Below are 12,784 nucleotides of genomic sequence, written 5' to 3'. Positions count from 1 at the left end.
GACAGTGCAGAGTTTTCTGTTGTTGAGATGCAGAATAATGTGGACAGTCTTCTGTCAGGCAGACTGACAACATTAACCAGCCTCTTGGCAACACCCCTCTGTGTCTGCAGTGATGGAGGAAGTATTCAGATCTTATACTTTAAGGTGCACTATGTGGTTTTGGGGAAGAAATTCAGAAAATCAGAAGAGAAAGATCTTCATTGACTGATATTTTACGCCTAAACAAACCGAATAAACAAACTGTCTTCGTTTTCATGACTGAATAAACTGAATGAACAAACTGACCTTAAAGGACAACACAATTTCATACTGTTTTACTTTGTTTATATGTGGCAGACCCTGCCACCTTTCTAGCTTCAAACTGTGTTTCTGGGAACCTTATTTTCCTCTGAGAACAAAAATAAATATTTCTGAGTTTGTATTATTACCCTATCAATATTGTAAATATTAAAATTCTGTGTGAGAATTTCTTCTCTAAAACTGCATCGTGCCCCTTTAAGTAAAAGTACAGTAAATATAGTCTGTCACAAAATGTTACATAGCTAACTAATACTTATGTAATGTCCCAGTGACTTTTATAGGTTTTTTTATATGACTATATGACTTTTTCTTCTTTTTTTGCATCAATTAGCTTGTTTGTTGTTGTTTTTTTTCATTAATCAATTAATTAGTTCATAAAGATTTGGAAAATAGTGAGAAATGTCATCACAATTACCCAGAGCCCACAGTTCATTTCCCAATGTTTTGTCCAACCAACAGTCCAAACCTCAGAATTAAATTAGGGTTAGCACAATTTTTTGGAATGTTATTGAATTCACAATAAGTGCAATATCCAAATCGCATGAGCTGCAATTTTTCTGGTGAAAGTGAAATGTGACAAAACAGCATCATAATGAAGTGCTGTAGTGCTGCAGAGATGCCCTAGCCTTCAAATCCTGTTCTCCAGATGTGAGAAAACATGTTTGTTTGCGTTTGCTTATGACTCTGAATACTCGATATGTTTGAAGGTCAGGTACATAATAAGACATGAAATATTGTGATTACTAACATTCCTTCGTCCTTGATTTAAAAGAAAAATAGAACACTATACTCTCATTTTCACACTTACTTCACTGATTCTTCAACATCAAAGAAACATGCAATGCAAACACATATATAAACAAACACATATGTTCTCAATCAGCAACTCCACACAGATAATTAGCACAAAAAATATGTGCACATAACTCAAAAATAGTTCACCCACACACACTGTAGGTACACATACTGTTTAGTACTCTCACTAAAGCAACTGACTTTACAGTTACACCAAACAATCAGCTGAAGGCTCAATGCCTCCTATACAGTCAGCAGCTGCACTCAGCAAACACAGCACTTCTGCACTCCTTTAAGCAAAGTGGACTAGCTCAACTCTGTACGAATACTATTACAGCTTTAGGTTCGTGGGAATCAGCATCACACACCTGTCATGGACATCAAACATCACCAAAAAGGCTTTTATTCAACTTGTATTATGTTATACAACCCTGTTTAGTAGAATGGCAAATAAATTAACCTTGAACCTTGTATTTTTGTTATATATTTTTTCTTGTACTTTCAAAGACATTAAAATTAAACAGTATTTACAATGTGGCTCGACACCGCTCCCCTAATGTCTGATTTGTCTTTCATATTTTCTTCATTCTTTTCATCTCTACATCTGCAGATGCATTCCTTAATCCCGGCATCCTTTGCTCTTCTCTTCCTTCAGCCAATGATCATGCATCCCTCTCAGCCTCCTCTTCCTCCTCCATTACAGTAAGTAGATCACATCGGTACTAACCAACATCAGTTGTGTGTGATCCTGTACAGATTGAACTATTTGGTCAACAGTGATAAAGTTGCTTGAACAGGGGAACACTTTTCCATTTACAGAGAACACAGAAACACTGAGGACCAAGACCAAAAAGACCGGAACCCAAACCCAGGATAAAGGCGTTTACTGAATGTTGTGTTGAAGGTGTGGAGGTGGATCAGTGTGTCAGAGGACACTCTGTAGAAGGACAGAGTGCCAGCAGGACAGTCCACATACACTGCTACTCTGTTAGAGACAGAGGTGGAGGAGGAGGGGAGAGGAATGAATATTCCTCTATTATTGTGCCTGACATAGTGACCAACGTCAGAGCATTCCAGACTCCAAGACTGATCATTTCTTCCAAACTCACAGTCATATCCATTTCCTCTCCTGCCAACTTGTCTGTACAACACTGATATAGACACCAGTCCTTTCCACTCAACCTCCCAGTAACAGCGGCCAGTCAGACCATTTTGACACAGCACCAGTTGAGTCCTGAAGTCTGGATCGTCAGGATATGACTGAACCTCCCCTACAAATGTCACCATCCTGTTGTTGTCAGACAGTTTGATCTTTCTGTTTCCCATGTTTGTGTCGAGTATGGGTTCACAGGAATCTGTTGGACAGAACAAGAAACAGTGATTCATCTACACTCTTTTCATTTATTGACAGTTTGAATCAGGACATTAGTGATTTGAATGAGTGATGTCACAGTTTGAAGATGGCTACAAGTGTGCTGCTTTCTTTTGCATGAATTAAATCAAAAACACACTTACACTTCCTCAGACCTGGTCTCAACCATCGGACTCCACCAGGCTCCACTCTGAAAGGAGTTGAACATATATGGGGACAGTTAAAGACTGAGAAAGCCAAGCATTCTGTGACATTAAAAGAAGATTTGTGGAACACTGTCAAATCATGCTGACTTGCGTCATCAAGGTTTTAAACAAGCTTGTGGAGTCCATGCCAGCTCGAGTGCATGCTGCCATTAAAGCAAAAGGGGGGCGTACCAAATACTGTGATATTCTAATAAATCATGTACATTTTTTAAAAGGTTTAACTTTTCAGTCAAACTGTTACGCTGATATTATCATTTGTAATGAGAACCGACCAGCACATCAGGAGCCGTTTGGGGTTCAGTATCTTGCCCAAGGACACTTTAACATACAGACCAGGGGAATCAAACCAGCGACCTTCTGATAACAAGATGCTGGCTCTACCCCTGAGCCACAGCCACCCCATGAAAAAATGGGTGCCACGACCTTGACCTTTGACCACCAACATCTTATCAGTTCATCTGGAGTCTAAGTGAACATTTCCTCCAGGCACTGGTACGGAGGCATAAAAATAGTATTACATGCAAAACAAAAGTATCTTGACTAGTGGTCTCAGACTGTATATATAAAATAGGCTCCTATACCTGAGGTTGTCCAATCTCCAGTGTGGATCCTCGAGTCCAGCAGAAAGCTGCTTCACTCCTGAGTCTCCTGGATGATTGTAGCTCAGGTCCAGCTCCCTCAAATGGGAGGGGTTGGAGCTTAGAGCTGAGGCCAGAGAAGCACAGCCCTCCTTTGTGATCAGACAGCCTGACAGCCTGCAAACACACGTCACATAATGTGAGGGTACTGAGAGGGCTGGATGGTTGCTGTTGTGTTGCATTAACAGGGTCACAGATTTTCTTTCTAGTCACAAGTAAACATCCACTGATGTCCATCAGCAGTCTGACAACATGGCTGGTACATCTCTGATTCCTCACAGAAAAAACTGAAACATGTTAATGGAAAGAGAAAATAAACAAAACTGTTTTTAAATGTTATACAGTTTATGAGTTTATCCATTAATGTAGTTTAGGTGTTAAGAGGAACAGGTTGATGAATTCTGACCTGAGAGTTTCCAGTGTGCAGTGTGGACCCTGCAGTCCAGTAGATAACAGCTTCACTCCTGTATCCTGCAGGTTGTTGTTACTCAGGTCCAGTTTTCTCAGACTAGAGTACTGGGAGCCGAGAACTGACGACAGAGCTTCACAGCATGTTTCTGAGAGGTTACAGGTACTCAGTCTGGAGTGACAATAATAAATAAGAAAAAAAATATAGAACTATTATCAATGCGTCAAAAATAAAGACAGCGTAACTGAAACAATCTCGTAATAGGTAACCAGTGAAGAGTTGGTAAATTTGGTGATATACTATAGTTCTTCTCAGCATTGGTTAAAACCTTGAATTATGCTGAATTCAAGATTAAACAAACATGTAGTAATTCCAAATCACACAATGCCAAAGCTTAATGGGGGATCTCTACATGAGCCAGACTTCACACCTGTGAGCTGGCCATTAGCTGAAGGTAAATTAGGAAAGAACTTCTTAACTGTAAATTTACAACTCCTGATGGAACATTTGGGAGATTCAGAAATGCTGGTATGTAAGAGGCTGTTTAAGCTGCATAGAGGTAAGAGGAACATCTGAAAACATTTAGGGGAAATTGTAACATGCACTGACCCCAGAGTTTCCAGTGTACAGTGTGGACTCTGCAGTCCAGCCGACAGCAGTCTCACTCCCAAATCCTGCAGCATGTTGTTACTCAGGTCCAGCTCTCTCAGATTAGGGGACTGGAGGCTGAGAACTGAGGACAGACTCTCACAGCTTCTCTCTGACAGGTTACAGCCACTCAGTCTGATGAGACAATAATCAACAGAAAGAAAATAACATTTGTGGTTAAATATAATCCTCTTTGATGATAAATCTGGTTCTATTACATTCTAACTAACCGCCAGAGATGGTACGAAATACCTGGATAAGCATTGACATAATACCAACAAAGTCCCATGTGACCTTGGTGACACAAACAACCTGATAAAGGGGCCTGGCACCCAGCACTCTCATTTTCATCTTCTCACCCTAACATGCAGGTTGTGTATGTTGTTAGTATTAGCTAGCATAAGTGCTGAACATTGCCGCCTGTGCCAATAGCCTCATAACCTGTTGGTTTGAGCCGTGTTCGTCCCTCCATAGGCATCATGGCGGTGCTCATCTCCGTTGCCAGGAGTTTATTCCAGACACTCCAACCAGGCGTCGGATCTTTCCAGATAAGTAGCTACCTTTATTTTCCTGGCCAGCTTGCCTTGCTCACTGCTTAACATCTCCGCTCATTGCAGATTAATTACTGTTCTTATACGTCCTTGACCTGTCTCGCCAAGGTGCCTTGCCAAGTGTTTTTTATGCTCCTTGACCATTGACGTTGTGCTTGCAGCAGCAAACTCTGCTCTGGCCAGGGGCATGCAAATTCTTCTTTACCTGTCGGATTGGTCGGTGCTGTATGTGCTCTGACCCTCAAGGAGGCAGTCTGCGACATAACACAACTCTTTTGGATATGATTGTGAGCCTTGAGAGAGGCTGTTTACTCTGTACAGAGCTGATAATTTAGAGAAAAATTTCAAATGATTTAAGACAAACTACTTTATCTGACCTGAGAGTTTCCAGTGTACAGTGTGGACTCTGCAGTCCAGCAGACAGAACCCTTACTCCTGAATCCTGCAGGTTGTTGTTACTCAGGTCCAGTTCTCTCAGATTGGAGGACTGGGAGCTGAGAACTGAAACCAGAGCTTCAAGGATTTTCTCTGAGAGGTTACAGCCACTCAGCCTGACAGGATAAGAATAAAGAAAAATGAAGCAATAAGCCAAAAAGAATATTTAAGTTATGATATATAAATCTAACTATCTCTGTACTTACAGAGCTTTCCTGGAGGCTTTGACCACTGGCAGCAGCCTCAGCAGAGCCTCCTCTGAAGCAGTGTATTTGTTCAGGTCAAACACATCCAGATCTTTTTCTGAAGACAGTAAGATGAAGACCAGAGCTGACCACTGAGCAGGAGACAGTTTATCTGTGGAAAGACTTCCTGATCTCAGGTACCGTTGGATCTGCTCCACTAGAGAGCGATCATTCAGTTCGTTCAGACAGTGGAAAAGACTGATGCTTCTCTCTGGAGACAGATCCTTGTCGATCTTATTATTTATGTACTGGACTGTTTCCTGATTGATCTGTGAGCTGCTTCCTGCCGGTGTCAGCAGGCCTTTCAGAAGAATCTGATTTGTCTGCAGTGAAAGACCCAGGAGGAAGCGGAGGAACAAGTCCAGGTGTCCGTTTGGACTCTGTAAGGCCTTGTCCACAGCACTCTGGTAGAAGCGTGTGACTGCAGATTCATGGTTGGTTGATGGTTCTTCTGACAGCAGATTGATACCAGATGTGATGAATGTCAGATGAACATAAAGAGCAGCCAGAAACTCCTGAATGCTCAGATGGACAAAGCAGAACACCTTGTCCTGGTACAGTCCTCTCTCCTCTTTAAAGATCTGTGTGAACACTCCTGAATACACGGACGCTGCTCTGATATTAATGCCACACTCTGTCAGGTCTGATTCATAAAAGATCAGGTTGCGTTTCTGCAGCTGCTCAAAAGCCAGTTTTCCCAGAGATAAAATCATCTTCCTGTTCTCCGGATTCCAGTGAGGATCTGTCTCAGCTCTTCCCTCATACTTGACATTCTTCAATTTCATCTGAACCACCAGGAAGTGAATGTACAACTCCGTCAGAGTCTCAGGCAGCTCTCCTCCCTCTCTGGTTTTCAACACATCTTCTAGAACTGTAGAGGTGATCCAGCAGAAGACTGGGATGTGGCACATTATGTGGAAGCTCTGCGATGTCTTGATGTGGGATATGATACTGCTGGCCTGCTCCTCGTCTCTGAATCTCTTCCTGAAGTACTCCTCCTTCTGTGGGTCAGTGAACCCACTGACCTCTGTCACCATATCAACACACTCAGGAGGGATCTGATTGGCTGCTGCAGGTCGTGTGGTTATCCAGAGGCGTGCAGAGGGAAGCAGTTTCCCCCTGATGAGGTTTGTCAGCAGCACATCCACTGAGGTGGACTGTGTAACATCAGTCAGGATCTCATTGTTGTGGAAGTCCAGAGGAAGTCGGCACTCATCCAGACCGTCAAAGATGAACACAACCTTGAAGTCTTCAAACCTGCAGATTCCTGCTTCTTTGGCTTCAGGAAAGAAGTAATGAATAAGTTCGACCAAGCTGTACTTTTTTTCCTTCAGCACATTCAGCTCTCTGAAAGTGAATGGAAATGTGAACTGTATGTCCTGGTTGGATTTGTCTTCAGCCCAGTCCAGACTGAACTTCTGTGTTAAGACTGTTTTCCCGATGCCAGCTACTCCCTTTGTCATAACTGTTCTGATTGGTTCATCTCTTCCAGGTGAAGGTTTAAAGATGTCGTTACATCTGATTGTTGTTTCACGTCTGTCTGGTTTCCTGGATGCTGTTTCAATCTGTCTGACCTCATGTTCATCATTGACTGCTCCAGTCCTTCCCTCTGTGATGTAGAGCTCTGTGTAGATCTGATTCAGAAGGGTTGGGTTTCCTGCTTTAGCGATCCCCTCGAACACACGCTGGAACCCCTTTTTCAGGTTAGATTTAAGTCTACGCTGACAAACTAGAGCAAGAATTTCTGAATGGAAACACAAAGAAGATCTATAAGGCAAAATATATATTTCCTCAAAGAATGTGTATCTGAATGTATTTTCTATTTAACTTATCTTCTAAATCCTCTTACTGCTTTGCAAACAGTCAGCCAGCTCCTCCTGCTTCATTCTCCTTAGGAAGTGTAGAGTGATCTTCAGAAATGTCTCTCTGCTGCTCCTCTTCTCTTCCTCCTCACTGTCCAACACCTCCTCATCATCTCTCTGGCTCTCTAAACATTCTGGATAATCTGACCTCAGAACCCTCTGGATCGTCTTCAGCTCATTCTTCACAAAAGTGACAATGTTCTCCTCCAGCAGCTGGAACAGAGTATTATATAAACGACACAATCAAACTAAAATAATAGAACCAAATATCAGATCCATGTTAGAGGGATTGACAATCCACTGGTCTAAAAAGTGCAGCATGCAGATTATTGTGAACAGGACAGATGTAAAAATACATTTGTATATGTACAGACCATAAATACAGAGTCCAGGTGTGTTTGAAGATGCTGAGCAGACTGACCACAAGGAACTTTTGAGCGCATAATCATAAAGAATAAGCTCACCTTATATGTCCACACAGAGATAACACAAGGTAAAGGTCCAACAAGTGATATTTGGATGTGAACAGTGAATGAAAGGACTCCCTGGTGTGGGAGCCAAAAGATTTTCTAGTCCTACCAATCCTACTGAGAATCAACAGTACAGATACAGTACAGTAACATCTGCAGATGTTTGTAGCTATTAGCGCAGTGTTTTGCTTCGCCAATCAGTCTGGTTTAGTCCCAACTGCTCTCACCAACCCCACCATATGGCTCTCCCTCCCTCATTGTACACAGCTGGCCTGGAGCAAGGCACCTTGAGGTTCCACCCGTTCCAGTGGCACTTCTCTGTCTACTTGTATTCGACTGGTTGTACTGAGCAACTCCCAGACTGAATGTGCGAGTGTTCGTGTTTAGAGAACTTCCTCTAATTCAATAAAAGTTTCAACTGGAGATTTCACAATGAAGAGTTGGATAAGGACACGCCATTTTGTTTTCATTATTAATCTGAAATCCTCACCTTTGATCAACAGAGTGGTGTCCATCTTTGAAGTGTATGGGACAACCCATAGATCTGTCACTCTTCATGGACACACAGCTGGGTTCAGGTTTTTCCAGCTTTCTCCTGATAGAAACACAAAATACATTTTGGATCCACGACACAGTGAGACAAAATCAGTCAGTCACAGTGTACACAGTGTGCAGCATTGTTCTAGTCAGTCCAGATAATTCTTCTTGTTCAGTGTCGTGTTGAGTATGAAGTTGTTAGGATGAGAAATGTTGAAGATGTTATTAAAAGAGAACTTTTAGAGGATCTTGACCTCTCCAGTATAGCGGCCCAAGTATCGGCGTAAATGCTGGTGCCGCTTTTGTTTAACATCGGAGCAAGGATGAGACACCACCTCTGGCTGAGCTTCTGAATGTCCTGAGGAAGAAAGCCATCAGTTTGCATAAAGCAGACTGGCACTGAAGACAATGGAGGAAGAGTCTGTGGAAACTAGCTGCCTTTACAAGGAATCTCTTCCAATTAACTAAACAGCTGCTGGGGCAGAAGGACAGAGACTGTTCCAAAGAAGGGGTTGACCTCTACCAACAGAATACTCTAACCAACTCAGCTGTGGAACAGGAATAGCAGTGGTTGGCTAACCATTGATTCATCTTTGATATTAGGGAGTCCAACTGGAAGGAGACAGAGTAGATGATGAGACCACCAAGAGCAACCTCTGCCCTAGGCTTCCATAAAGTGCCTTATTAAGTGAAACATTTCTGCAAAAACTCCTACAGCTTCTGTGGAAGATTTTCAGAGTCATCTGGTACCGGTGAAGTTTGTTGACAAGTGTGCCAATGAGGTCAAGCAAGAGAAGTCTAAAACCAACGATCATTCAGATCCTTTTTCCTTTTGGAAGTGGAAGGAATGATATTGTTTACTCAAATGGCCAGAAGCCTAATTCATACACTGGCACGTCAGTGCTGAAAGGAGGGGCCCCCAGAGGGCCAGAGTTCCTGGAAAATGATTGCATCCTTCCAGCTCATCAGAGAAACATGTAAGAACAAGTGAAATCTTTTTGTGTTGATGCTGACTTAGGAAACAGATACAAGTCCATAACTCACACCACTGTGGGTCGAAATCATGTCTGCAGAAAGATCAAATTCTTCATTCTGATCTATTGGGAAAAACTGGCATCGCCTTGAGAAAAGGAAAATTACACATCTGTTGAGATGAGGGATGGTAAGAGGGTCCTGTAGGCTTGGACTAAGAAGGAGAGTATACTGAAGGATCCTAACTCCTGACTGCTTGTATCAGACTTGTTGTACTGGGCAGCCCACAGAGTGAATGTGTTTGACTGTGTGAGTTTGAGTCAGCTGCTGCTGAAAAAGACAGTTAATACTCAGAGAATTTAAACTGAGTAAGATCTCACAAATGAGAGCCTGATAAAAACAATTTGTTTACATTATCATTTTGAAGTCCTCACCTTTTACTTGAATGGCGTCCATCTTTAAAGGATATAGGATTACCCATAGACCAGTCACTCTTCATGGACACACAGCTGGGTTGAGTTTTTTCCAGCAGTCTTCAGAGAAAAACACAGGATAAATTATGCACTACCCACAATATAGAGAAAACAACTGCCAATGCTTTAATATTTCTACAGTACACCATATTATACACTATATACACTATATTATATCAAGGTAATTCTTGGTTAGCTTTTCTTGAAATTGAATGGCAAAATTTGACATGTTTCAATGCGTATTTTAATCAGTGCAGTGTGCAGCATAAGCAGGGAAATGACACTGTGGGGTGACCATAGTGGTTGAATACTAACATTGTCTAATTAGAATAAAAGAGGAATCGACGTGGTGTCATAGCAGTGTGTCTATTCGTATATTTAACTTCCTTAATGTCAGACAAAATCAGTTTGAGAATCAATGCAAATGTTGGCCAACAAAAACAAAACAAAGTGATGCCTCTTGTGACTCATAAACCATCTTAGTGACTTTCTGGACACACTGGAGTTATGATGCATTCCAGTGTACACTGAACTAAAAAAAAAAGACAATTCAAGTCAGAAACTTGGGCAAGATCCACCAAACCCTGAACTACAGATGACTGTTGTCAGGAGTTGGCAAACTAATCTACTGTCACTATTTGGATGGATTGAACCTCTTCCACTGGTGAGTAGATATAATGTATTAGTTTGAAAACGCAGTAAAGATATTGATTGAGCTGACCTGGAAAATTTGTGTGCTTACCTTCTTAAAGGTGATGATCACCACAATGTGTGGCTATTTGACCATACAAGTTAAACAAGTGATCAAGTGGAAACACTGCAACTATGACACCGAGACTCATGGAAAACCAATTTCCATGGATGAGACACAACAAGATAAAAGAATGTTTATGTCAAATGTACTCTGCAGCACCTGGAGGGGAACTTCATGTAAGTCAGTAAGGGTTAAAAACTCATGACGCTTCCAAATCCTCACCTTTGATCAACAGAGTGACGTCCATCTTTAAAGTTATAAGGAGGATCCATAGACCAGCCACTCTTCATGGACACACAGCTGGTTTTAGGTTCAGGATAGTCTGGCCTCTGATGGATCCTGATAATAAGAAATTCATTAAATCTCACATATTAAGAAACATGGTCGCTGAATGAAAGAGCTGTGAAATGATGTATAATTTTAAATGTTTAAATACAGGGCTAGATCATAAGAAACATGTATTAAATCAGTTATAATATGGACAATGTACTGAACACAATACTCAAATCACAAATTTCAACACACAACAACATCTAACCATGTGTTCAACACACCAATCAGCACACAGTCCAGTCCAGAAGACCAGAGTGTGGAACTGTTTAGACTAGTATGAATCAGGACAAACACCATCTGTGGTACTGTGACATTTCTCGTTATGAAGCTAAATGTAGCAGTTTCTCCCGATACAGATTTGAAATTAGATAATCCAGCCACAATTTTATCCTGACAACTATGTTGCTCAGATAAATATCTTTGTTTAACATTGAGACTCAAATGATTTGTGACATGGAGAAGACTCATGGACAATTAAAGATCATATCCTCCTGAAACTGAAACAAGTCCAGTTGCCTACGATACAGCACTTAGAATTACCATGACCTGGATGACTGACAACCTTCATCAACATAAAGATCATATCTCACCTATGAGCTTTGGCCTGGCTGTCATGTTCCCCATACAGAGTGGTTCTAGAAGGCGGGACTCCCTCCTCTCTGTCCTCACACTGATTCATAGCAGACAACAACCTGCTGGGAGAGCTCGCACATTATTTTTATACATTCCTCTCAGTCACATGAAGAATACACAGAAATGTTCCTCTTTTTCCAAGTCTACTAGCTACTTGCTAGCTGAATTATGCAAGATCAATCATATGACCTTGGCAGGGATCCAAGAGATTTTCTACCTTTATCTGTAGAGAAAACAATAAGTGCAGAACTGAAAGTATCAGTCCAATTATTTCATCAGTAAACCAACTGTAACAAGAGCCCAACCGATTTATTGGTCGGCCGATATTATCAGGTGATATTGGCTGATCACAGATATTCATTACTGTGCTTAAGTAGATTGTTTTTTATGTATGTTTACTTGAGTATTTATTTTTATTTATTTTTTTATTCATACTCCCTACATTTTAAAACAAATATCTGATTGTGAATGAATGTTGTTAAATGTTGAAGTCATCCTAAAAGTAACTTGTTGCTGAGAGTGAGTTTTTAAAATGTGTCATGTCTCTAAAGGAGAAGTGAGCATGTTTCCCAGAAAAGATTCTGACAAACTGATCCTTCCCTAAATGCAGCGCTGGGATAAGTTTGTAATGTAAAAGGTACAAATACCGCAATGCAATCTTACATTTCTTTGTTTTCATTCTTTATGGTTTTTATTGTGAACGTTTTATCAGTGAAATTTACCAGTACAGCGGCTCAGACAGACTGCGGGAGAGCAGAGGCTTTACTGGTCCAGGTTTACTGGATGTGTCAGCATGTTACAGATGTTTCTGATCTATTATCTCTGATAAAGACTGAATTATTGAATCAATAACTCAACAGCATTTTGACTTATGGAGTTTTCCAGTCTAACAGTCCAAGCAAACAGAATCTTCAATACTGCTTGAACTTGAATCAGTTACAGATACAAACACACTATCAAAGGTAAATGTAAAACAAAGCAGACTTACAGGCGATTCCCAGTCTACTCAGACTCCACTCTAGACATGAGACATGCTTCCTTGAAAGAGAGCTGCTTTCTGGAGGGACTCAGGCCTCCGCCTTCACACTGATGAGCTTCAAACAGGCACCTGGAGAACCTGCAGTGGATCCACAGATATACTGGAATGTTGA

General features: G+C 41.3%; 1 protein-coding gene across 1 annotated transcript; it reads right to left on the bottom strand.

Annotated features, from left to right (window-relative positions):
- Window positions 1-1,440: 1,440 nt before the first annotated feature.
- Window positions 1,441-7,552, bottom strand: LOC141017436 (NLR family CARD domain-containing protein 3-like). Its single transcript, XM_073492163.1, has 8 exons — window positions 7,449-7,552; window positions 5,561-7,343; window positions 5,297-5,470; window positions 4,330-4,503; window positions 3,718-3,891; window positions 3,255-3,428; window positions 2,611-2,657; window positions 1,441-2,450 (listed from the first exon to the last, which is right to left on the bottom strand). The coding sequence occupies exons 1-8, from the start codon at window positions 7,483-7,485 to the stop codon at window positions 1,909-1,911; spliced, it is 3,105 nt and encodes a 1,034-aa protein (XP_073348264.1). The 5' UTR covers window positions 7,486-7,552; the 3' UTR covers window positions 1,441-1,908.
- Between the last annotated feature and the right edge of the window lie 5,232 nt (window positions 7,553-12,784).

The sequence above is a fragment of the Pagrus major genome, chromosome 21 (genome assembly GCF_040436345.1).
Source record: "Pagrus major chromosome 21, Pma_NU_1.0".
Taxonomy (NCBI): domain Eukaryota; kingdom Metazoa; phylum Chordata; class Actinopteri; order Spariformes; family Sparidae; genus Pagrus; species Pagrus major.
The sequence above is the reverse complement of the archived record's forward strand: the minus strand, read 5'-3'. Positions and strand labels throughout refer to the sequence as shown.

Bases quoted from the DNA above. Each gene is read 5' to 3' on its own strand.
- LOC141017436 (XM_073492163.1), bottom strand. From the start codon at position 7,485: ATGAAGCAGGAGGAGCTGGCTGACTGTTTGCAAAGCA. The intron at 7,344-7,448 runs GTAAGAGGATTT...GTTTCCATTCAG, and splicing joins GGCTGACTGTTTGCAAAGCA to AAATTCTTGCTCTAGTTTGT. The intron at 2,658-3,254 runs GTATAGGAGCCT...AACTCCTTTCAG, and splicing joins TGGAGATTGGACAACCTCAG to AGTGGAGCCTGGTGGAGTCC.